We start from the raw sequence: 24,968 nt of genomic DNA on the forward strand, positions 1-24,968 counted from the left end.
CTACTTGTGAGACTAAGACAAGATAATTCCTTGAACCCCAGAGGCAGAGGTTGCAGTGAACCAAGATTACACCACTGCACTCCAGCCTGGGTGACAGAGCAAGGCCCATCTCAAAAAATAAAAATAAAAAATAAAGTGTTCTAAGTTAGGTATAACAAAATGCTGCAGAAGAACTGAAAGGAATCTAATTCTGCTTGCAGAGGGAACATTGGTAGAAGTCTTATAAAGTGGGTGGTGTTTCAAGTAACATTAGGATGAATATAAATTTGCCAGGCACAGAGAACAAGCATGCTTAAAGCTGAAAAAGCCTAAAGGAACCTATTCACATAGATGAGATGCTTGCTTTGTTTATTTTGAAGGGAAATATAGAAAAGAACAAATGAGATAATGCATGTGAAAATACTCTGAAACTGTGCAGTGTAGAACAAATATCAATCACAGTCTTAATTAGCCTTATATTCAAGTCCTTGATGCCCTAGACTTGAATGATGTAACAACCTTTTACATATTTAGCATCCTTTAAAAATAGTCAGTTGCATATCCAAAAGTAATAGTGTCTATAAATATAGAGAAAAATATTAAATTAGTCTTAGGAAAAATTCTAATATATGTGGACCCATTTTGTTTACTTTTTACATGACCTTGAGAATTTGGGATATCATTTTGTCATTTTGTAAAATTAAAAATACTTCAGTTGCCTTTCATCTGCTACACTATTTCACCACTAATTAGCAAGATTGGAATGAATAGATCTTACCAGCATTCCTGAAATTAAGAAGATATTATAAACAACTTTCACTAATAAACTTGACAAATTAAATGAACCAATTTCTTTGTGTGTGTGTGTGTGTTTTAATAAAGACAGGGTTTCACCATTTTGGTCAGGCTGGTCTCAAACTCCTGACCTTGTGATCCACCCACCTCAGCCTCCCAAAGTGCTGAGATTACAGGCATGAGCCACCACGCCTGGCCAAAATGAACAGATTTGTAGAAAAATGCAACTTACCAGCTGGGCGCCGTGGCTAACGGTGGTAATCTCAGCACTTTGGGAGGCCGAGGCAGGTGGATCACCTGAGGTCAGGAGTTTGAGACCAACCTGGCCAACATGGTGAAACCTCATCTCTACTAAAAATACAAAAATTAGCCAGGGGTAGTGGCAGGTGCCTGTAATCCCAGCTACCTGGGAGGCAGAGGCAGGAGGATCGCTTGAACCCAGGAGGCAGAGGTTGCTGTGAGCCAAGATCACGCCGTTGCACTCCAGCCTGGGCAACAAATTGAGACTCCATCTCAAAAAAAAAAAAAAAAGCAACTTACCATAACTGACAGGATAAATAGAAAATCTGAACAGTACTATATATATTAAAGAAATTTAATTTGTAATTAAGATCTTCAAAGAAAGATGCATCAGGTTCAACTGGCTTCACTGGCAAATTATTCCATATATTTAATAAAGAAGAAACATCAATTCACATGAACTATTCCACAGAACAGAAAAAGAAAAACATTTCCCAATTCCTTTCATGACAATAGCATATTCTTGATACCAAAAATCTAACAAGGACATTACAAGTAAGGTCAATTATAAACCAGTATTTCTCATAACTATGAATGCAAAAATCCTGAAGAAATATTAGCAAACCAAATCCATAAAATATTCAAAAGAACACATGACATCCAATATTGGGTTTGTTCCAGGAATGTAAAGGGGGTTTTATATTTGAAAATCAGTCAGTATGATTCAAGACATCAAGAGAATAAAGGAGAAAAATAATACGACTTTCTTAATAGACACGGAGAAAGCAAATGATGAAACTAAAGTCCCAGTCATGATTGTGGGTGGGGGGAAAGGCAACCCTTAGAAAACAAACTGTGGAAAGGGACTCATTCATATGACAATTTCTATAAAAACTTTACAGAAAAGTCATCCTTAGTGTGAACATATTGAAATCCTTTTTCTTGAGATTGAGAAAGACACAAGGTTCGTTATTATCTTTGCTCCTCTTCAACAGTATACATCCTAACTAGTACAATAGGACAAGAAAAGAAAGTAAATGTTAGAAAAGGGCCAGGTGCTGTGGTTCATGCCTATAATCCAAGCACTTTGACAGGCTGAGGTGGGCGTATCACCTGAGGTTGGGAGTTCAAGACCAGCCTGTAACCCCAGCTACTCAGGGAAGCTGAGGCAGGTGAATCATTTGAACCGGAGAGGTGGAGGTTGCAGTGAGCAGAGATTGTGCAGCTGCACTCCAGCCTGGGGAACAAGAGTGAAACTCCAGCTCAAAAAATGGTAGGAAGAAAGAAATAAAACTATATGACTTTGTATTATGATTGTATATATAGAAAATTCAAAAGAATCTAGAGATAAACTATTAGATAATCATGTTCACTAGATACAAGGTCCATATAGAAATATTAACTGCACCTGGATATTAAACCATTGGGTAAAAGTTTGAAGGATAGCTACACAGCTCCGAAGTATCTTCCACAAGAGACCTACTAATTACAAAGTATAAAATGATAACTTTATAGTGGAGAAACTTGGCAGACATACCTTAACTAGGTGACTGAAGTTAATTAACATTGCCAGGAATAGGACAAATCAGTATGATGAGATGCTTGATCTGAAGCACTGAGAAAAAAAATCCCATCACTTTTGTGGTGTTACTCCCAAAATGAATCTAATATTGAGAGAACATCAGACAAACCCAAACTGAGGTACACTCTACAAAATAGCCAAATTCCTCAAGATGCTGCAGTCATAAAAGACAAAGATTAAGGAACTAGCATTCCAGATTAAAGAGACTAAAGAAACATTAAAAACCGAATACAACAAATGATTGGGACTGGGCGTGGTGGCTCACACCTGTAATCCCAGTACTTTGGGAAACTGAGGTGGGCAGTTCACCTGAGGTCAGGAGTTCAAGACCAGCCTGGCCAACATGGTGAAACCCCATCTCTACTAGAAATAGAAAAAATTAGCCGGGTGTGGTGCCATGTACCGGTAGTTCCAGCTACTCAGGAGGCGGAAGCAGGAGAATCAGAGGCGAAGACTGCAGTGAGCCAAGATCAGGTTCACCCTCTGCCTCCTGAGTTCCAGTAATTCTCCTGCCTCAGCCTGAGCACTCCACCCTGGGTGGAGTGAAAGTCTATCTCAAACAACAACAACAACAGCAAATGATTGGGATTTATTTTTTCTTTGCTACAGTGGTCATTATTAGGACAATAGGCAAAATTTGAATAAGGTCTGTAAATTAGCCAGACCTTATTCAAAACTCAAATAGTAGTAAAGATTTAATGTTCATTTCCTGATTCTGTGATGTGTGGCTTATGTAGGAGAAATTCTTTTCAGGAAATATCCACGGACATATTTAGAGATAAGGTTGACTGTGTGCAACTCACTCTTAAACAGTTGAGGAAAAATATGTATATTTACAGAGACAGCGAAAAAAAATGGATAAAACAAATTAGTAAAATGTTAACATATGGGAAATCTAGGTGAAGAAAACTTAAAATATTCACAGTGGTATCAAAAATATCAGCAAATGATGAATACATTAATATAAGGTGTTCAAGATGTAAGGCGTTCAAGATCTCTACACAGAAAGCTGTAAAACGTGACTGGGAAAAATTAATGAAGGCCTGAATAAATGGAGGAATATTCCATGTTCATGGATGAGGAACTCAATTTTTTTTTTTTTTTTTTTGAGATGGAGTCTCACTCTGTTGCTCAGGCTGTAGTGCAGTGGTACAATCTCAGTTCACTGCAGCCTCTGCCTCCTGGGTTCCAGTGATTCTCCTGCCTCAGCTTCCTAGGTAGCTGGGAACACAGACACATGCTACCGTGTCCAGCTAATTTTTGCATTTTTAGTAGAGACATATTAGCCAGATGGTCTTGAACGCCTCATCTCAGGTGATCTGCCCACCTCAGCCTCCCAAAGTGCTAAGATTGATTACAGGTGTGAGCCACTGCACCTGACCAGACTGTCTTTTAAAGTAATCAGTTGTCTCCAAATTGATCTGTACATTCAGTGCAATTCCAATTATAATTCCAGTACAATGTGTATAGGTATCTATGAATTGAGATGCTGATTTTAAACTTTTAAGTGAAATGCAAAAGTCCAAGAATAGCTAAGATTCCTTGAGGAAAAAAAATTGTTGGAGGACTTACACTACTAGATTTTTTTTTTTTTGAGGTGGGGTCTCACTCTGTCACCCACGCTGGAGTGCAATGGCACGATCTTGGCTCACTGCAACCTCCACCTCCCAGGTTCATGTGATTCTCATCCCTCAGCCTCCCGAGTAACTGGGACTACAGGTGCTCACCACCGTGCCCTGCTAATTTTTTGTATTTTTAGTAGAGACAGGGTTTCGCCATGTTGGCCAGGCTGGTCTTGAACTCCTGACCTCAGGTGATCCACATGCCTTGGTGTCCCAAAGTGCTGGGATTACAGGCTTGAGCCACTGCGCCTGCCCTACACTACTAGATAGTAAGACTTATTACAAAGTTATAGTAATTAAGACAACTTAGAATTAGTACAAGGTAAAACAAATAGATCAGTGGAACAGAATATGGTCCAGCAGCAGATTCAAACATATGTAGTCACTTTATTTATAAGGGAGGTGATACTGTAGTACAGTAAGGAAGGGATAGTCTTTTCAATGAATACATAGTTGGCTATCCACATGGAAAAAAAAATCTGGACCCCTGCCTTCCCAGCATAAGCAAAAATAAAAAACAAAGAACAAAAATTCCAAGGGAATTATAGATCTTGATGTAAAGTTAAACAACGGTGCTTGTGCAAAACATGACGAGATCCTCATGATCTGGAGGCAGGCAAAAATTTCCTCAATAGAGCATAAGTACTAACTATAAAGAAAAAGATAGATACATGTGAATACATTAACAACTTTTGTTTATCAGATTCACCATTAAGAGTGAAAAAGCAAGCTACAGATCAGAAGAAGATACTATAATACATATAACCAACTAAACCCTTACATCCAGATTATACAGAAAACTTGTAAAAATCTGTAAGAAACAGATCACTCATAGGAAAATGATCAAAAAGACTTCATCAGGTACTTCAGAAATATTAAAATGGCCACTAAATATAAAGATACTCATCTCATTTGTCATCAAGGAAATACAAAGTAAAACCACCATGAAATACTACTATACATCTACCCAATGTCTAAAACAATGTGGAACTCATATATTCCTGTGGGAATGCAAACTAACACAGTATTTTGGAAAACTGTATTTACACAGTATTTTGGAAAACTGTAAGTATTTACATACTATGTGCTAAATAAACACATAGTTGCACTTATACCTTAGGGCCAGGGTCCCCAATCCCCAGGCTGTGGACTGGTAGGTTAGGAACTGGACTGTTAGGAACTGGGCTGCATGGCATGGGGTGAGCAAGCAAGCATTACTGCCTGAGCTCCACCTCCTCTCAGATTCTTACACCAGCATGAACCCTGTTGTGAACTGCACATGCAAGGGATCTAGGTTGTGCTCCTTCTGGGAATCTAATGCCCAATGATCGAGGTGGAACAATTTCATCCAGAAACCATGCTCCACTCCCACCCCTGCAACCTGTTTGTGAAGAAATTATCTTTCATGAAACCAGTCCCTGGTGCCGAAAAGGTTAGGGACTGCTACCTTAGGGCCCACCAATTGCAATCCTAGGTATATGTCTAACAGAAATGCATATATATGGATAACAAAAGATGTGTAAAAGAATGTTCCTCACAGCAGTATTCACAACAGCTGAAAATGGAAGCACAATGTCCATCAACAGAATGAATAAATACAGTGTGACATACATAGTTACAATCCACAGTATTGTAAATGAACTACAGCATGCAAAAAAACTTGGTTCCGTCTCAAAAGCATAGTGATTTAAGGAATTTGGATATGAGTATATATGATATGATTCTATTCTTACAAAATTCAGAAAAAGGTAAAACTCATCCATGCTATCAGAAATTAGGATAGTCGTTACCTTTGGGAAGGGGAAAGGTTACCTCTGTGTTAATTTTGTGAAGGGGGTAGGGATTGGAGGGACGAGGGGGTGCTGTTAATACTCTTTATCCTGCTCTGTATGGCAGTTACACAGTTGTGTTCATATAGTGATGATTCATAGAGCTTTATCCTCATAGCACATTTTTCTGTATATGTGTTTGTGGTAAGCAGTCTCTGAGATGGTCTCCAATGATCCCATCCTCCTGCTATTTATGTCTTTGTATAATCCTCTCCCCTTGAACATGGGTTAGATTTGTTGACTCAATTCAAATGAATATAATACAGCAGAAGAGATGGGATATCACTTACAAGACTGGGTTATGAAAAGACTATGGTGGCTAGGCACAGTGGCTTACATCTGTAATCCCAGCCCTTTGGGAAGCCAAGGTGTAAATATTTCTTGAGCCTGGGTGTTTGAGACCAGCTGGGCAATATAGTGAGACCCCATCTCTGCAGAAAATCCAAAATTTAGCCAGTCATGGTGGCACACACCTATAGTCCTAGTTACTTGGGAGTCTGAGGTAAGAGGATCACTTGAGTCCAGGAGGTCAAGGCTGCAGTAAGCCATGATCACACACTACTGCACTCCAGCCTGGGTGATAGAGCAAGACGCTGTCTCTAAAACAAGAAAAGAATAAATAAATAAAAAGTCGGTGGCTTCCATCCTTGGTGCCTGTCTCACTGACTCTTGGCTGACTCGGCCTGGGTTAAGCCAGTCATTGTGTCATGAGGCAGTCTTAAGGAGACGTCCACATGTTGAAGAACTTAGCACCACCAGCAGCCATGTGAGCAAGTTTGGCAGATGTAGCGGATCTCTCCTCTACACATAATGGAACCTTCAGATGAAACTGTAGACCCTGCTAAGAGCTTGACTACAATTCATGAGAGACCTTGAGCCAGAGGCACCCAGCTAAGCAACATGTAGGTTCTGGATCCACAGGAACTAAGAAATGGTAAATACTCATAGTTTTAAGTTAACAAGTTTTGGGGTAATTTGTTATACAGCAATAGTCTTACAATAATCTTTATGTTAATATATGTTTATAATATTAAGATTATATAATCTTGATTATATATAGTATATTGAGATTTATCAATAGATATCTTTCAAAATGTGTAAATCCATATTCAGTTGGTAAAACCATAAAGAATTTTTATAGTGGCTTTTGATGCAAGGCACGTACAAAGCCATATGCCAATAGTGGATTTTCAGCAAGCTCCAAATGTGAATCATTATTCTATTTTTGTTTTTCAGCTTTGTTACTTTGAGTTTGTCTCTGATGATTGATCGTATTTTTTTTGGCCAAGTAAGTAAAAGTCATTAAGCTAACAGCTATTTTTATTTTTAATCCATTAATACTTGGGAACTGAGGCAAACAATTTTTTTAATGATATGGGAAACACTACAAAAGACTTCTAAGAATATCCTAATAAGCCTTTGGTTCAATTGGTTGTGTTTTCTACATAAAAGAATTAGTATTTCTAGTTGAGATTCAGGAGAGTACATTTTAAGGTAGGGAATTATTAAGTGAGCACTTAATGTTACCTGTTGTTGCTCTTTCTGACATTATTGTCAGCTTTGTGCTGTAATTCAAATTGTAATGTTTTCAAACCTTTATCTTAATAGGTAATAACTGACATTGTAAGGTATTACACAGTCAGAAAAATTTGTCTAGCATCCTCCTTACCTCTAATTGGATATAAAACTTGCATGGGGCTAGAGGCCATTATTCTAAGTGAAGTAACTCAGGAATGGAAAACCAAATATTATATGTTCTTACAAGTGGGAGCCAAGCTATGAGGATGCAAAGACATAGATGATATAATGGACTCTGGGGACTTAGGGTGGGGAAGCGTGAGAAATAAGACACTACATATTGGGTACAATGTACACTGCTTGAGTGATGAGTGCACCAAAATCCCAGAAATCACCTCTAAAGAACTTTTTGAGATTCACATTCAAGGTGAATCTCAAAAATCTAGTTTTACAAATTAACAAATAACACATTAATACTTAAAGAAGAAAAAAAATAACAGTTAAGGATTTCATACAGTCAATCAAAATTATTGATGTAAACTACTGTCTGGTTTTTAGACTTCAATTCTAATTTAATGTCAAGATTCTATCAGTCCCCTTAATGCCGAAGATTACTGCTTGGCACTAACACATTTCTATTTCTTTTTCCTTCAACTGTGCCAGTGGACTCTGGTTCAATTTAATTTTTTGAAATTTAACGTGCTGCAGAACTTGGGAACATTTTATGGTTCTCATCCATGGCATTGGTACCTCAGTCAAGGATTTCCAGTTATCTTGGGTACTCACCTACCCTTCTTTATTCATGGCTGCTTTCTAGCACCGAAGAGATACCGGATACTGTTGGTGACTGTGCTATGGACACTACTTGTTTATAGGTAAGATTTTATTTGTTCAAAAGGCTAAAATTTTTTATGTTACCAGGAAATCAAATGAACTAAATTCTTCAAAAAGTAAACTGTTTATTTTTTTCGAGGTACCATTAACTTTTGTTAGTGAGGATTATCTTAGAAGATACAAGTACTAGTAATTATGGAGGCATTCAGAGTGAATAGATAATGTAGTTTGCTTAAGTACATATCTAAAGGATTATACTCAATTTTTAAGAACTTGGAATAATTTTATTTGCTTAAAAAAAAAAAAAAAAAAAACCGGACCAGGCACAGTTGCTCATGCCTTTAATCTCAATACTTTGGGAGGCCAAGATGGGAGGATTGCTTGAAGCCCAGAGTTCATGACCAGCCTGAGCAACATAGCAAGACCCTCTCTCTGAAAACAATTTAAAATTATGAGGGCATGTTGTCATGTGCCTGTGGTCCTAGCTTTTGAGAAACTGAGGCAGAAGGACTGCTTGAGCCCAGGAGATTGCAGTGAGCTATGATTGTGCTACTGCACTCCAGCCTGGGTGACAAAACAAGACCCTTTCTCAGTCAATCAATCAATCAATCAGTAAGTCAATCAATACCACCAAAATTTTAAATTGAAATACCACGGAAATACATTCTAAAATAAAAGTGTATGTATCCATATTCCAATTTTGACTAATTTTATGTACTTGGATTGGAAATAGAAATCCCATTTTTAGAATGTAACTGTACTTTGTAATTTCAAATTGACATCATATTTGGTCATTAGTTTTACCATATCATAACCACCTTATAACTAAAAAATGAGACTAATTCCTGAAGCAAGAGAGGAAGAAATTCAGTCTGAATACTTAGAAAATAAATAGATCCAGGCCGGGTGTGGTGGCTCACGCCTATAATCCCAGCTCTTTGGGAGGCTGAGGCAGGCGGATCACAAGGTGAAGAAATCGAGACCATCATGGCCCATATGGTGAAACCCCATCTCCACTAAAAATGCAAAAATTAGCTGGGCGTGGTGGTATGCACCTGTAGTCCCAGCTACTCAGGAGGCTGAGGCAGGAGAATGGCTTGAACCCAGAAGGTGGAGGTTGCAGTGAGCCGAAATGTTTTTGCTCTGCCGCCACTGCACTCCAGCCTGGTGACAGAGCAAGACTCTGTCTCAAAAAATAAATAAATAGATCATGTTAATTATATTTTAAGTACATTAATTTCTCAATCTATCATATAATTAATACTTTCTTATAATATCTCTTTTTATTATAGCATGTTGAGCCACAAAGAATTCAGGTTTATTTATCCAGTTTTACCATTCTGTATGGTGTTCTGTGGTAAGTGCTTTTGTTTGATATAGAAAATTATATAGAAATAGTTCAAAGACAACACATCCTCATTAAACTCTATTTATATTTTCAACTATCTTAATAAAGAATTACTTCTTAATTACAAATTAATTATATTATTGCAATATTCCCTTTTTGTAGTCCAAATATATTTTTTCCTGTATCCTCTAAAATGAGATAAAAACATAAAGATCCTAGCCCATTGCAGTGGTGTGCACTTATAGTCCCAGGTACTCAGAAGCCTGAGACAGGAGGATCACCTGAGCCCAGGAGTTTGAGACCATCGTGGATACTATGGCAGGTCCTTCTCTCAAAAAACAAACAAAAGGCCAGGCGCGGTGGCTCATGCCTATAATCCCAGCACTCTGGGAGGCCGAGGCGGGTGGATCATTAGGTCAAGAGATCGAGACCATCCTGGTCAATGAGGTGAAATCCTGTCTCTACTAAAAATACAAAAATTAGTTGGGCAGGGTGGCGCATGCCTGTAGTCCCAGCTACTCAGGAGGCTGAGGCAGGAGAATTGCTTGAACCCAGAAGGCGGAGGTTGCAGTGAGCCAAGATCGTGCCATTGTACTCCTGTACTCCAGTCTGGGGAACAACACCAAAACTCTGTCTCAAAAAAAAAAAAAAAAACCCCACATAAATATCCAATAACCCAAAGCAGTTTTTGGTGGTGGTGTTTCTATCTGGTGGTGGTGTTTCTCACTAAAAAGTAAAGTAACATATCTGTTTTAGATTAGCTATTTTAAGTTTATGGTTAAATTGTAAGGGTCATTTTCACAAAGGAAAATGTATTTATTGCTGTTGAAACTAGTTTTTAATGCTTTTACACACAAAACATTTACCCCTTTAAAACTCACTCTCAGGTATATACAATTTTTTAAGTAATTAACTCCTGATTTTATTTCAGGCCTTCTGTCCATTTTTCCACAGTCTTAACACGTACTTTTTTGTCACTTACGAAAATAAGACTCAGTTCAGGAAAACCTGGATTTTTACATTGGTTGGTTTGGAAAAATTATGAATTGAAACTTTACTAACTTCAAGTTTAATTCGGAATAAATGACTGTTGGCTTCCTTCAAATACTAAGACCTTAAAAAAAAAATCACTGCGTTGAAAGAGAATAACTAGCCAAGTGGAACTGGAGTCTGGAAAAAACCTAGGGAGTTACTCTTCTCAAACTTATTTTTACTTAAAAAAAAAAAACATTGAGTTAGGCATCATTTTACCAAGTATACAACAACTCCTACAGATCTGAGATGTATACTCTTCAATTTAAGAAGACATAATTTTATACAAATATAAAATCAAATATAACAATCTGCATATTTGACACATCTGAAGTTCTGAAACCAGCCTCAGTCTGTCATTACTTTATAGTCTAACCACATACAAATGCAGGCACATACAAAAATATAGACATCTAACAGTTATTTGGCAAGCCGTAAGAATAGCTGGCCCCATTTGCCAGCGGAAATCTGTTCATAAGTCACTGTTCAGAAGTTAAAGTGGTTTGTTTTGTTGTTTTTTTTACAGCCACTTGAGTGTGTATTATAATTAAATCAAACATTGCCAAAGTATAGAGACAAATGTTTGTGTGTGCCTGGAGGGGACAGGGAAATTGGTTAACTGCGTAACTTGGTTTGATTTCTGTTTTCGTAAACCAGATTTTTCTAGCATTCTTCTTTTGTGTCATGTTTCTTTACCAAGTATTTACACATAGATCTGAGTTGTCTGAATCCTCATTCCAAGTCTAAAAGATTGAATCTTTAAGTAGCAAGATCCCTGTAACCAGGGCCTGTTCCCAGTTGAGATAAAATGCTGATGAGGTATGAAGAGATCCCCTTCTAATAGATGAGAATCACCCCTTCTCCCATCCCCTATCTACTTAGAAAGATCCCTAAAAGACAGCAGCCTAGAAAACCCTTTCATTTCCTCATGGGATGGATTTTTTTCCTACACACCCTACCTAAGGTTCTAGAGTAGGTCAAAAAAGTCTGATTCCTAGGAGATTTGTACTTCCAATAAGAGTCAGAGCTCTTTAATGCCAAGAGGTTCCAACAGTAGGATAACTTCTGTCTACATGTCTCACCAAGACAGAAATCTTTGGACATGTAGAACTTCTTTTTGGAGCTCTTAATGTTTTAGTGACCTAGTTTCAATCTTTCCTAACTACTTGAAATCTTGATTTATACCACAAATTTTAGCCTTATTCTGCTTTTGTGTGACTTGTTTTAACCTCAAAACTGTAGTGGCTTAAAACTCCATTTATTTACAGGTCTACATTTCAGCTGGACAGTTCTCATCTCCACTGAGCTCACTTACACAAATGTGATCAGCTGCAGATTGGGTAGATAGCTCTATTGATTTAGGCTGGGCTCGTACCTCTGGAGTTCAACTAGCTATATAGGCCAAGTCTTCTCAGCTCTTCTTCCTTTCCTCTTCCTCCAACAGACTAGCTAGGGCTTGTTCACTTGGTGTAGGCCAGGTTTCAGGAGGGGGAGCAAATATGAGAAGGCCCTTTGAGATAAAGGCTTGGCATTTGCACGCTGTCACTTCCACCACATTCTTTTCATCAAAGCAAGTCATTGGGCCATGCCAGATTCAAGAGGTGGGGAAAGAAATGCCTGCCTCATAGTAGGAAAGGACACAGGAAGAAAAATAATTGCATTTGTTTTTTCAGTCTACAGTAACTTCTCTTGCCTAATTTGAATTTCCCTTAGCCCTATAAAATAGGACTCAACTCTAGAACGTATTTTGTGACTGGCTCTAATCTTTAGTGAATTGTTTAACAATGTGTCTCAGTTTCCCTACCTGTAAAAGAAATGTGATATTTTAGCAACACTAATTCAATTCTTAGATTGAATCTCTCATTTGTGCTAATAGAGTTCAGCACCCACTACTGATTCTGAGTTGAGTGTCTGCTTAGACTGTTTTTACCACAGTGGCCAATATAGATTTCTCTCTTACTGGGCCACTTTGTTTTTCCATATTCTAATCTTGTTATTCGTTTTTTTTTTAAGACAGAGTCTCACTGTTGCTCAGGCTGGAGTGCAGTGGCGCCATCTTGGCTCACTGCAACCTCCACCTCCTCAGTTCAAGAGATTCTCCTGCCTTAACCTCCAGAGTAGCTGGAATTACAGGCCTGCGCCACCACAGCCAGCTAATTTTTGTATTTTTAGTAGAGACTCGGTTTTACCATGTTGGCCAGGCTGGGGTTGAACTCCTAACCTCAAGTGATCCACCCGCCTTGGCCTCCCTAAGTGCTGAGATTACAGGCGTGAGCCACTGTGCCTGGCTCCATATTCTAATCCTTTTATCGAAATTGCATATGTACATTATTTCAATAGTCATTCCAGAAGGAGTGTTTGAAAACAGTGGTTCCCCTGCTCTCCCTCTATTTCTCTCCCCAAAAGCAGTCACTTATTTAAATATTCTTTCAGCTGGTTATTTTGGTATTTATCTCAATATCTCTAAAATGCTTATAATACCACTTAATGCCTGAATAGTTTTAGGCATTAAATACGTAGGCATTAAAACTATTTAGGTATTAACTACTGAATTCTATGGAAGATAAAAATATAGCTTTACTTCCTTAACAAAATAGCAACATAAAATTCTTCCTGGCTAGGTGTGGTGGCTCACGCCTGTAATCCCAGCACTTTGGGAGGCCGAGGTCAGGAGTTCAAGACCAGTCTGGCCAACATGGTGAAACCCCAGCTCTACTAAAAATACAAAAATTAGCCAGGTGTGGTGGTGTGCACCTATAATCCCAGCTACTCAGGAAGCTGAGGCAGGAGAACCACTCGAACCCAGGAGGTAGACGTTGCAGTGAACTGAGATCACACCACTGCACTCCAGCCTGGGTGACAGAGCCAGACTCGGTCTCAAAAAAAAAAAAAAAAAATTCTTCCTGATACCTTCATCTGTGCCCAGTACCCTCATTACTGTTAACAGTTCAAAGTCTCTCTTTCCCAGCCCCATTCTGTATCATGTCCCATTCCAGAATTGAACCACCTTTTGTGGTTCTCATCTGAACACCAAAACTAAGCTTTCTCAAAGAGTATCTAAAAATAAAAACAATAACTCAGATATATCCCTAATTGGTAGAATGGGGTAGGGATTTTTTTCTTAACAGTAGGTTTCCTGATAATTCTTGCCAAAACCAGGATGAAATCAGTAATGTTCAGCTTCAGATATTCCCATCCCCTCTATTACTGTGAACCTTGCCTTGGTACGAAGGAGCTTATTAGTCATTTCTGGAAAATATAGAGTGCCACACTAGATATCCAAAATTTTAAAAGTGTATATATCGAGCTAAATAATATGTGATGATTAAAAGAAATGGCTTTATAAGGGAGCCACCTCATGAAGTGTCTTCTTGTATACTCAGGTTTTTAGATTTTTTCCTGAATAGTCGTCAACTGAGATATAATGGATTTTAAACACACTTTAACAGTAATCTGATGAACGTGATCTGATAGGAGCCCAATGTATTTTTTTATTATAAAAATAAATGCTGATGGTACAAAAATAAATACATTAGTGTGTCATCGTCAAGTCATCTAGCCCCATTCCCCAGAGGTAACTATTATCACTTTCTTAGGCAGTTCTTCCAGAAATTTTCTTTATACCCACTTTCAGGTATCTTTTTGTAGGCTAAGACAACAAGAGCAAATTAAGTATTTAGGGATGTTTAGCGTCCAGTTAGGAATGAGTTCAGTTACTATGTGAAAGGAAGGAATCTACACTTTAATCACTGGGGTTCATACAAAGTCTTAAATCTTCAGTGACTGGGGAAGTACCATATTTTAAGTAACACATCATTTACATGGTGGGGATGATGACTTTCTGAAGCTAGGTCACTTGAGGGGATTATTTCAGTAAGAACTGCATCTCCAAACTTGTGCCTGCCATTAAATAGACTTACTGGATGTCACCTACTGGAATCTTGTTCATTGTATCTTTTAAATATTGATGAAGCAATACTATTTGCCTATAAGAAAACCATGGACCTTAGGCTTCTCTTGTGGTTCACTCAGTTCTAGCATTGGAACTGGAAAGTATCTTCCCAATCCTTCCTTTAGCAACTCATCTCTGAAATCCCCTTTGGAAGGTTTCAATGCCAGAAGGTTAAAAAAAAAATACCCTTCAAAGGCTTGAAATTCAAGACTCTTGACTTATACTCCAAAGTCGGGTTGTTTTCTAACATGTGCACAAGTCATTTGGTAACTGAAATTATAAAGACTTCATCTCTATACGTCAAATGCTTAGTAATGTTCATAGGACACTAAATATTTATATAAATAAAGGCAGTTTTGGGTGGGCGCTTTGTGCTTAAGTGTATAATCCTAGCACTTTGGGAGGCTGCAGTGGGCAGATCACTTGAGTTCAAGACCAGCCTGGCCAACAGAGTGAAACCCCATCTCTACTAAAAATACAAACAGTTAGCCACACATGGCAGCAGGCACCTGTAATCCCAGCTACCCAGGAGGCTGAGGCAGGAGAATCGCTTGAACCCGAAAGGTGGAGGTTGCAGTGAGCCAAGATCGTGCCACTGTACTCCAGACTGGGCAACCAAGCGAGACTCCAACTCAAAAATAATGCCAACTGTTACAGTATCCACTGTCCCCCAGAAAACTAAGCTATCACCTGACTCTCCTTGGCAGTATTCAGCTATCCCTTCTCTTCCCAGCATTTTCTTCATATTACTTTTCTAAGTAATATGGAGATTCAGTTCTCACTACAAATGATCCATCCTAAAATGAGCTAAGCTCAGAGTTAAAATCACTGTCATGTAAGACAAACATTACCTAATTTAAGAGATGCCCTGTCTCACCAGTACTAAAGATGCTGGAAACACAAGCATGTTATCTTCCAGCATTCTACCCAGAGTACTATTTTCAGTCTTTATCGCCAAAGAATTCCCATTTTGTGTCACCCACCTATACTCTTGTATTCCTAGTGCCATAGTTTATTTTGAGAGTCTCACTCTGTCGCCAGGCTGGAGTGCAGTGGCTCAATCTCGGCTCACTCAACCTCCGCCTCCCAGGTTCAAGCAATTCTCCTGCCTCAGCTTCCGGAGTAGCTGGGACAACAGGTGCACGCCACCATGCCCAGCTAATTTTTGTATTTTTAGTAAAGACAGGGTTTCACCATGTTGGCCAGGATGGTCTTGACCTCTTGACCTTGTGATCTGACCGCCTCAGCCTCCCAAAGTGCTGGGATTACAGGCATGAGCCACCACACCTGGCCCAGTCCCATAGTTTCTAATAAAATTTTCGATTAACATTTATTAAACAAATTATTAATAAGTAAATCTACTTTACATATGCTCACCTTGTAAGTATCTTCAAATAATTGAGAACAAGCTGTATCTTCGAAGGCCTTGCTGTAGGATGGACTTGCTGTAGTTTGGATGTTTGTCTCCTAAACCTTATGTGGAAATTTGATCCCCATTGTTGGCGGTGGGGCCTAATGGGAGCTGCTTCAATTATAGGGGCGGATCCTTCACGAATGGCTTGGTACCATCCTGGGGTACTGAGCTTCCCTGTTTGCTGGCTGTTAAAAAAGAGGCTGGCACCTTCCCCCACTGTCTTGTTTCTACTCTCTCACCATGTGATCTCTGCACACACTGGCTGCCCTTCACCTTCCGCCATGAGTGGAAGCAACCTGAAGCCCTCACCAGATGCTGGTATCATGCTTATTCTACAGCCTGCAGGACCATGCGCCAAGTAAACTTTTTTTTTTTCTTTGAAACAGAGTTTTGCCCTTGTTGCCCAGGCTGGAGGGCAATGGTGCAATCTCGGCTCACAGCAACCTCCGCCTCTTGGGTTCAAGCGATTCTCCTGCCTCAGTCTTCGGAGTAGCTGGGATTACAAGCATGCGCCACTACACCTAATTTTGTAATTTTAGTAGACAGGGTTTTTCCATGTTGGTCAGGCTGGTCTTGAACTCCGGACCTCAGGTGATCCGCCCATCTCAGCCCCCTAAAGTGCTGGGATTATAGGCATGAGCCACTTTGCCCAGCCCAACTTCTTTTCTTTACCAGCTTCAGGTGTTCCATTACAGCAATACAGACAAAGACAAGGCTTTAATGTAGCTTTTTGTGAACCTACTAAAGTGGATTTGTTTCAGCCTACCCAACCCAAGTGCTTCAATTTATATTTGAGGATCTGCTGTATCCGTGCTTGGAGTTATTACAGATAGTTGAACTTTTAGAATCCAATTTTATTCTTTTATTTATTTATTTAGAGACAGTCTCGCTGTGTTGCCCAGGCTGGAGTGCAGTGGCGTGATTTCGGCTTACTGCAATCTCTGTTTCCTGTGTTCAAGTGATTCTCCTGCCTCAGCCTCCTGGGATTACAGGTGTGTGCCACCACACCCAGCTAATTTTTGTATTTTTAGTACAGATAGGGTTTCACCATGTTTGCCAGGCTAGTCTTGAGCTCCTGACCTCAAGTGATCCGCCCGCTTCAGCCTCCCAGACTGCTGGGATTAGAGGTGTGAGCTACCGCACCTGGCCCTATTTTATTTTTATCTTCATAGAGACAGGGTTTCACTCTGTTACCCAGGCTGGAGTGCACGGGCATAGTCATAGCTCACCGTCCTCTCAAACTCATGGGGACAGGTAAACCTCCTGCCTCAACCTTCCCAGTAGCTGGAACTACAGGTGCACACTACCATGCCTGGCTAATTTTGCTCTATCTTTTGTAGAGATGGAGTATTTATTTTGCCCAGGTTGGTCTTGAACTCCTGGCCTCAAGTAATCCTCCATCTCAGCTATTTTATTTCAAATAAAGCTAATTCTAATTCTCAACCCTTTTAGTAGGTTACACATTTTACCATTTCAAACATCTTATAAATGTAGATTTAAGTGATAGGCTTAGTTTTCTTGACCTTGCTACATTCTTCATTACACAGCTTTTCAGATTATTCTTTGATCAATCAGAACTGTTTCAAGTAGCTTAACAAGTACTGGGTGACATGAATATGTGACATTCCAGCTCATGAATTGTATGAACTCTGGAGATTACTAACATCACAGAGGAGGAACTAAAGTTAAAACACTGCCTTGACCCCATTGGGTATTAGTACTAACATTTTAGGCAAACCAAGGTTTGGATGAAGAATACCCAAGTTCCAAAAGAACTGTTATCTAGTTCTATAGAAAGAGTATATGTAAATTATGAACAAAATGTCACACTTACTAATAAGCTCATTCTTTTCCAGTGGCAAAGCCTGTTCTTGGTATTCTCAGAGATCCTAATGTGTCCATTAACAGTGGCTGTTGTTGGAGAAAAGGAGGGGAGAGAGACTTTTACTTATCTTTTTAGATCCTTCTATTCATTCCACTTGGTTTTCTCCTTTGGTTTTTTGTTTTGTTTTGCCCCACAGAATAATCACTTTCATAAATCAAAAAAGGAAAAATGTTTAGCATCTCCAAATTGCCTGACATTCTAGTGGGAAAAAAAAAAAAAGACACAGCAACTTTTCTTCCACTCATATACTTAAGGAAAACCTCCCAGGTGCCCAACAGCTTATTTTCCTAAGCCTTTCCTAAGCCTTCCTAAGAGGACACATTATTGAAACTTGTATTACACACGAAAATACCAATTACTAGTGTTAGGGAGATTAAAGAGGTAGGTAAATGGAATAATTAAAAGTCCTACTTATTTAGCAACTACTATGTACCAGGACAGGCACTGGACATTTTTTCTAATTAAAAAAAAAAAAAAAAAAAAAGTGTTCCAATGATGAGCAAAGTAAAACAACTTGTGCTAGAACTGGAATTCAGATCTGGACCTGCTGGACTCCATAACTATGATCTTTCAACTATACCTCAATACTTTTTACTAGAAAAATCAAGACCTAGATGGCAACAGTAGTGAATGCTCAGAGAGATTATGAATTATTGCTTATTCCTTATTTGTCTATTATAATATTACAGTTTGTGCTATTTCCATTAAAAATTACAGATGTATTTGCAGTTAACATAAGAAAACAAAAGGCTGTCAGTGTTAAGGTTCAATATGTCTGTCTTCATATAGGCTACTCACTAACCCACCTGAAAACATGGAAGAAACCAGCTCTAAGTTTCCTGTTTTTATCAAATTTGTTCCTCGCCCTTTATACTGGTTTAGTTCATCAACGAGGTACTCTTGATGTCATGAGTCATATTCAAAAAGTTTGTTACAACAATCCCAATAAACCTTCAGCGTCAGTATTTGTAATGATGCCTTGCCACTCTACTCCTTATTACAGGTAATAAAGGATGTTCCACTATATGCTGTTAAGAAACTGAAACTGACTACCTTAAAATTCCCTTTCAGATTCCTAGATTTGAATTAATTGGTTGCTGATCAAAAGATAAATTTTAAACTCTCATATTTATTCACTGGTGGATTTTAAAAACCACTTGAACTGTATCAATGAAAATCTTTTAAATAAACTTTATTATGCTTTAAAAACAATCTACTTACACTTAATTCTGATTTAAAACAATCTGTAGGTATTTGATAGTCTTCCTAGTAAAGAAACTCATGTATGACTTACCTTACTACACATCTCCGTGACACATCTTTACACAATTTGAATTAATCTTAAAACATGGATTTCAATCTAGATTTACTACTGGACTACTGCCCTCCTTTTAAACTAGATTTTTAATCTCTTTGGACATCAGTTGTCTCACCTGTAAAATTTAAGGAATGTGACAAGATATTCTAAAGCTTGAATTAAGTGTTTCTGGAAAATATACTAAAATTGCCTCAACTATGTATGGCATTTAAAAAGACATCCATTTGGTCCTGTGCTTGTATCTCATAAAGCTGGGTTACCAATTACCCAGTAATGGTACAGGGGCAAAGCAGCCAGATGTCCTATAGAAAATTCTATATCAGGCTGAACGCAGTGGCTCGTGCCTGTAATCCTAGCACTTTGGGAGGCTGAGGCAGGCGGAGCGCCTAAGTTCAGGAATTTGAGGCTAGCCTGGGCAACATAGTGAAACCCCATCTCTACTAAAATACAAAAAAATTAGCTGGGTGTTAGGGTGTGTTCCTATAGTCCCAGCTACTAGGGAGGTTGAGGCAGGAGAATCACTTGAACCCAGGAGGTGGAGGTTGCAGTAAGCTGAGAATGTACCACTGCACTCTGGCCTGGGTAACAGAGCAAGAAGAAAAAGAAAAAACGAAAATCCTCTATCTATTTAACTCAGTCTGGCTTTAAATGATTTGGAGTTAATGTCTCATATGCACATTCAATTAATTTAATCACTGTGGTTACCACTTTAGGGGAATTTAACACCTGGAATACTCCTACTTAACTGATCATGAATGCCAATCATTAATATACAATTTAGAAAAACTGAGATCCTAGCAAAAAACAGTCTAAGTGGAAGCCATCAAGTATCCTCTCAACTTGAGGATTCCCTAGTATATATATTTATATGTCTGAGAAAGGGACATTCACTCTCCGTGCTCACATTAGGGGTAATACTGTGGAGGACAGGAATCCTAGAGGTACCAAGATGTTCTTTATACATAGTTGTAGTTAGTTGATGTCTTAGGCTTTGTATAGTTCACCAAGTTCTCAACACCTTTTCAAAGCACACAAATAGAGGAAAAACTCTGATGCCTATTTTACAGTATAAAGCAAGCAGTTTTTTTTCTCAGAATTTCTACTTCCCTTTGAAATAAGACCTTCACTTCTAATAAATAAGTCCCTATTAGGTCTTATGTACATTTAATTTGTATGCACTTCATAAATAAACCTCCTGCATAACTATTAACTTCATTTCTAATTGGAAATTTTAAGTGTTTCTATCAGTGAGGTTTAACTTTTCCCAAGGCATTATAAACGTGACTTTTTGCATGACCTAAGTAACTGGCTTAAGTTGTCATGACTAGTATTGAAATGAATCCATCTTTTATATACTCTAATTTTTTTTTTTTTTTTTTGAAACAGAGTCTTGCTCTGTCGCCCAGGCTGGAATGCAGTGGCATGTGATCTCAGTGCTCATTGCAACCTCCGTCTTCTGGGTTCAAGAAATTCTCCTGCCTCAGCCTCCTGAGTAGCTGGGACTAGAGGCACACACCACCATGCCTGGCTAATTTTTGTATTTTTAGTAGAGACAGGGTTTCACCATGTTGGCCAGACTGGTCTCGAAGTCCTGACCTCTGGGGATCTATCCACCTTGGCCTCTCAAAGTTCTGGGATTACAGGCACGAGCCACTGCCCCTGGTGGGCAGTCTAGTCTTTCTATGCCACAATAAAACCGTTACTTATTTGGATGTTAATCAATGGACATATGTTGCTCTCTACTTCTAAATCTTAAAGATATAAAGGAAAAAAAATACTTAAAACTCACCATGTAAAGATGTGATCCATCCCCTATTAGAGCAGAAAGGGAAGAAAGACTCCTTTCTGGTTAGGACCACAGTTTCCTACTTTACCAAAAAAGCCTATGGAGAATTACTCTCTTATTAACAAGTTAACTTACCTGGTCCTGAAGACCATTTACGTTTCGAGAACAGAATATGAATGTTACAGAATGTTGCATCCCCCAACTGACCTACTTCCCTCCTTGAAATGGAGTTTTACGCATTAGTTTGGGCTTACAGGTTATGCTGCTGCTGCTGCTGCTGCACAGTTTACATGGTATGAGAATCACATATTTTATCTTTGGGAAAATGAGTTAAAGGCTTGCTTCTTCACTTAACTGCAACAGTTACAGATTCCGATTTCACATTTTGCTAAGTATAAATGACGTATCTTAAGACTAATGAAAACTTTCAGTTTTTACTTGTGTTTATTCTGGTAACTTTTCTTTTCATAGCCATGTTCACTGCCCACTTCCAATGAGATTTCTCCAATGTCCCCCAGACCTGACTGGAAAAAGTCAGTATCTTGATGAAGCAGATATATTTTACCTAAATCCCTTAAACTGGTTACAAAGAGAGTTTCATGAAGATGCATCATTACCTACTCACTTGATCATCTTCAGCATTCTGGAGAAGGTAAGTAAACATGAAAAAGAAGAAAACTCAGTATTTTTATTTTACCCCAGGTTTAGGAAACCCTCAGGTAAATTCACAATAACCTTTTCTTATGGTCTGTTTCATCCCACATTTCATGATGAGTCTTTTGTCCAGTCAAAATAAGCCCCAGTTCTATAATTGTAAGGTATTTTACTTCATGTAAGTTAATTCTTTTATTAAGCATAAAGTTGTAGAGAGCAATTCAAATAAGCAATGCTAAAATTCATTGAAACAGTATTCAGCAAAACGTAGCCTTTATTTATTTAAACATTTATTTGCTTCTAGGAAATAAGTACTTTCCTAACAACAAGCAGTTATAACAGAACTGCTGTTTTCTTCCACACTCACTTGCCGGAGGGTCGAATTGGAAGTCATGTATATGTCTATGAACGGAAGTTAAAAGGGAAATTCAACAAGATGACATTCTGAACTTTCTGAGATAAACTAACATTGCTGGGTGGAAATACTCAGATGCTGCTTAAATATTTCAATAAACACTGGGTAAGATTTATGGAACTTAGGAAAAACTGTATGAACTGCTTTACCAAATATCACTACTGAGGAAATTTATAAAATACCACGTAGTAGAAAATCACATGTTAATACAATGCCAGATTTTAAATAAAGACCTTCAGTTTTCCTCATGGTGTAGTTTTATTGTTTCTTCCACAATATTCAGATGTTCAAAAAATTTCACAAAACAAGTCAGCAAGCTCTTAAGAGGGCAGTAAATTCTTCACAAGTCAGTGGGCTCGTGAACCCACATAAAGACAAGAAGCAAGTGTAAGATTATAAACTGTTAAAGATGAAATTCCAGCACAATGTACTTTTCTCAAGCTCTACTGCAAATTTAACACACAAACATCAGTGTTAATTACACTTTGTCATGTATGATTTGAGCTTGCTTTAAACTCTTACACTGAAAGGAAGTCTCATTTCATGCACAAAATCTGTTGCATGCCTGGCTTCCTTAGTAAAATGACTGTTGAACATTTCCAGTGTCAAAAAGAATTCAACAAAGCTAAACTACAGGAAAATGCAGGTTAGTAGGCTTTTAACTAATGCTTCTTAGTAACAATATAAAGTTATCAAACTGAGACTTAGAAACAAAAAAAAAAAGACATTGTCATCTTGATAATTTCGTTAGTTCCAATACCAAACATTGTACAAAGCATACATGTTTCTCTTATAGTTGTCTAGCTTAACTCAATTGTGAATCAGTATTTAGGATCAAAAGGTAATTGACCCAATTCTATTTTGAGATTTGCCATTTGTCTTCCATTAGTGCGACCATATTTATGCCATTTACCTTCCCTTTTATAAGGCTGTGGCTGAAGGTGCTTCTGCTCTTGTTTTCGATGCCTGGAGTTTTCAATATTTACCATACGTTGCTTTTTATCAGGTCGACTGAAAGCAGTAAACACATTTTTCATCTATGTTAGAGTTCAATGTATTTAAATTGAAAACAATTTTAACTGTTATTCTCCATTAATCTATTATCTGAACACTATGAAAAAAGATTAAATATCTGAATTATAATCTTAGTATATCTGTATAAAAATAAAGGAGTCCATATTATAGTTTTTGTCCTATACAAAGAAGAAAATAGTAACTCTACTGGCAAAAAAGGGAAACATTCAACAGATAACAAAGAAAAGAAATGTGACAATAAAATAATGAGATGTTTCCATTATTATTATTTTTTTCCTTTCCTGTAGAAATCAATCCCTCCCCATTGGCTTTATCACTCAGCAGAAATGCAAACACATGTCTCACAAACCAAAACAAAAGTCTCAACTTTTTCTCCCTTACGGCAAAAGTTCACAAGACCTACACCCGCTTTCCTCAATGTCTACGATCAGGCTTCTGTCACTACTTCACTGGAAGTCCATATTGCCATCCCGACTGCCCAATTTCCAAGCCAAGAAACATTTTTCACACATCGACTTTTTAAAAACATGACACATTTAAATATTCCTTTTACTTGAGATAGCCTTTAGATTTTCATCACTAGCCTTCCCTACAACCTCATAGATGTTGGTATTCTCCTAGGAGTCTAATAAATATACAGGCTCAGCAAAAGAGATGACCATAGCACTAACTGCCAACTATCCCTCCCCACTTGAATGTCAGTAGTTACTTCCAAATACAATTCTCATCTCCAATTACCCTTACCCCAAACCTGGAATTCCCTATCACAGTGATACTACTATCCAACAGATGACCCAACTCAGAAATCTAGAAGTCACCGTGACCTTCTACTTGTCTTTCACAAGAAATACCAATGTTACTATCTATTCTCAAAATGTTTTCTCCTTTCCTCCCTACTATTGTCCCAGTTTAGATGCTCATCTAAACAGCTTACATCTGTAATATACTGACCACCTTCTAGCTTCACACCTTTCTTGTCAATCCTGTAAGCTGCTGTCAATACAGTAGTCCCGCCTTATCCACAGCTTCACTTTCTGGGATGCAGGTTTCAGTCACCTGTAGTCACCTGTGGTCTGAAAATGTTAATAGAAAATTTCATAAATAATTCTTAAGTTTTAGGCGACGGGCAGTGTCTCACTCCTGGCATATAACTTAAAACTTATGCATTATTTCGGAGCACTTTCGGAGGCTGAGATGGGCGGATCACTTGAGGTTAGGAGTTAGAGACCAGCCTGGCCAACATGGTGAAACCCCATCGCTACTAAAAATATAAAAATTAGCCAGATGTGGTGGCTCACACCTGTAGTCCCAGCTGCTCAGGAGGCTGAGGCAGGAGAATCACTTGAAACTGGGAGAGAGAGGTTGCAGTGAGCTGAGATTGCGCCACTGCACTCCAGCCTGGATGACAAAGCAAGACTCCATCTCAAAAAATAAAAATAAAAAAAGAAATAATGCATAAGTTTTAAGTTATATGCCTGTTCTGAGTAATGTGATGAAATAAGGCAGTTCTGTTCCATCCCACATGGGATGTGAGTCATCCCATTGTCCAGTATCCACGCTACCCACCTCTTAATCATCTAGTAGCAGTCTGTTGATCAAATACACTGTTATCGTTCCACAGTGCTTGTGTTCAAGTATCCCTAAGATAAGGATAATTATGATTAAAAAACTTAATAATGATTCCAAAATACAATAGTGATGCTGGCAATCTGGATATGCCAAAGAGAAGC

The 24,968-nt window shown here is 38.3% G+C and overlaps 2 protein-coding genes across 15 annotated transcripts in view; one reads left to right on the forward strand and one right to left on the reverse strand.

Moving 5' to 3' along the window:
* The window catches only part of PIGB (phosphatidylinositol glycan anchor biosynthesis class B), a 42,015-nt gene extending 19,564 nt beyond the window's left edge, over positions 1 to 22,451 (forward strand). The window contains exons 7-12 of the mRNA XM_054239669.2: positions 7,284 to 7,335; positions 8,229 to 8,440; positions 9,692 to 9,756; positions 18,820 to 19,033; positions 21,606 to 21,786; positions 22,093 to 22,451. Of these exons, the coding sequence (XP_054095644.1) occupies positions 7,284 to 7,335; positions 8,229 to 8,440; positions 9,692 to 9,756; positions 18,820 to 19,033; positions 21,606 to 21,786; positions 22,093 to 22,236 (868 nt within the window). The 3' untranslated portion in view covers positions 22,237 to 22,451. The remainder of the gene's footprint in view (positions 1 to 7,283; positions 7,336 to 8,228; positions 8,441 to 9,691; positions 9,757 to 18,819; positions 19,034 to 21,605; positions 21,787 to 22,092) is intronic.
* CCPG1 (cell cycle progression 1) overlaps positions 1 to 24,968 on the reverse strand; it is an 86,866-nt gene that overhangs the window by 18,936 nt on the left and 42,962 nt on the right. For 6 of the 14 annotated variants that reach the window (XM_078334262.1, XM_078334259.1, XM_078334263.1 and 3 more), the window contains 2 exons: positions 23,117 to 23,214; positions 17,980 to 18,056 (listed from right to left, as the gene is read on the reverse strand). In XM_078334262.1, the coding sequence (XP_078190388.1) occupies positions 17,980 to 18,056; positions 23,117 to 23,214 (175 nt within the window). Of the gene's footprint in view, positions 1 to 4,585; positions 6,647 to 17,979; positions 18,057 to 21,751; positions 21,778 to 22,044; positions 23,215 to 24,968 lie in introns of those variants that run through there. The other 8 variants (XM_078334257.1, XM_078334256.1, XM_009005485.5 and 5 more) reach the window with 5 other exon arrangements.

This window comes from Callithrix jacchus, chromosome 8 (assembly GCF_049354715.1).
Source record: "Callithrix jacchus isolate 240 chromosome 8, calJac240_pri, whole genome shotgun sequence".
NCBI classification, from domain to species: domain Eukaryota; kingdom Metazoa; phylum Chordata; class Mammalia; order Primates; family Cebidae; genus Callithrix; species Callithrix jacchus.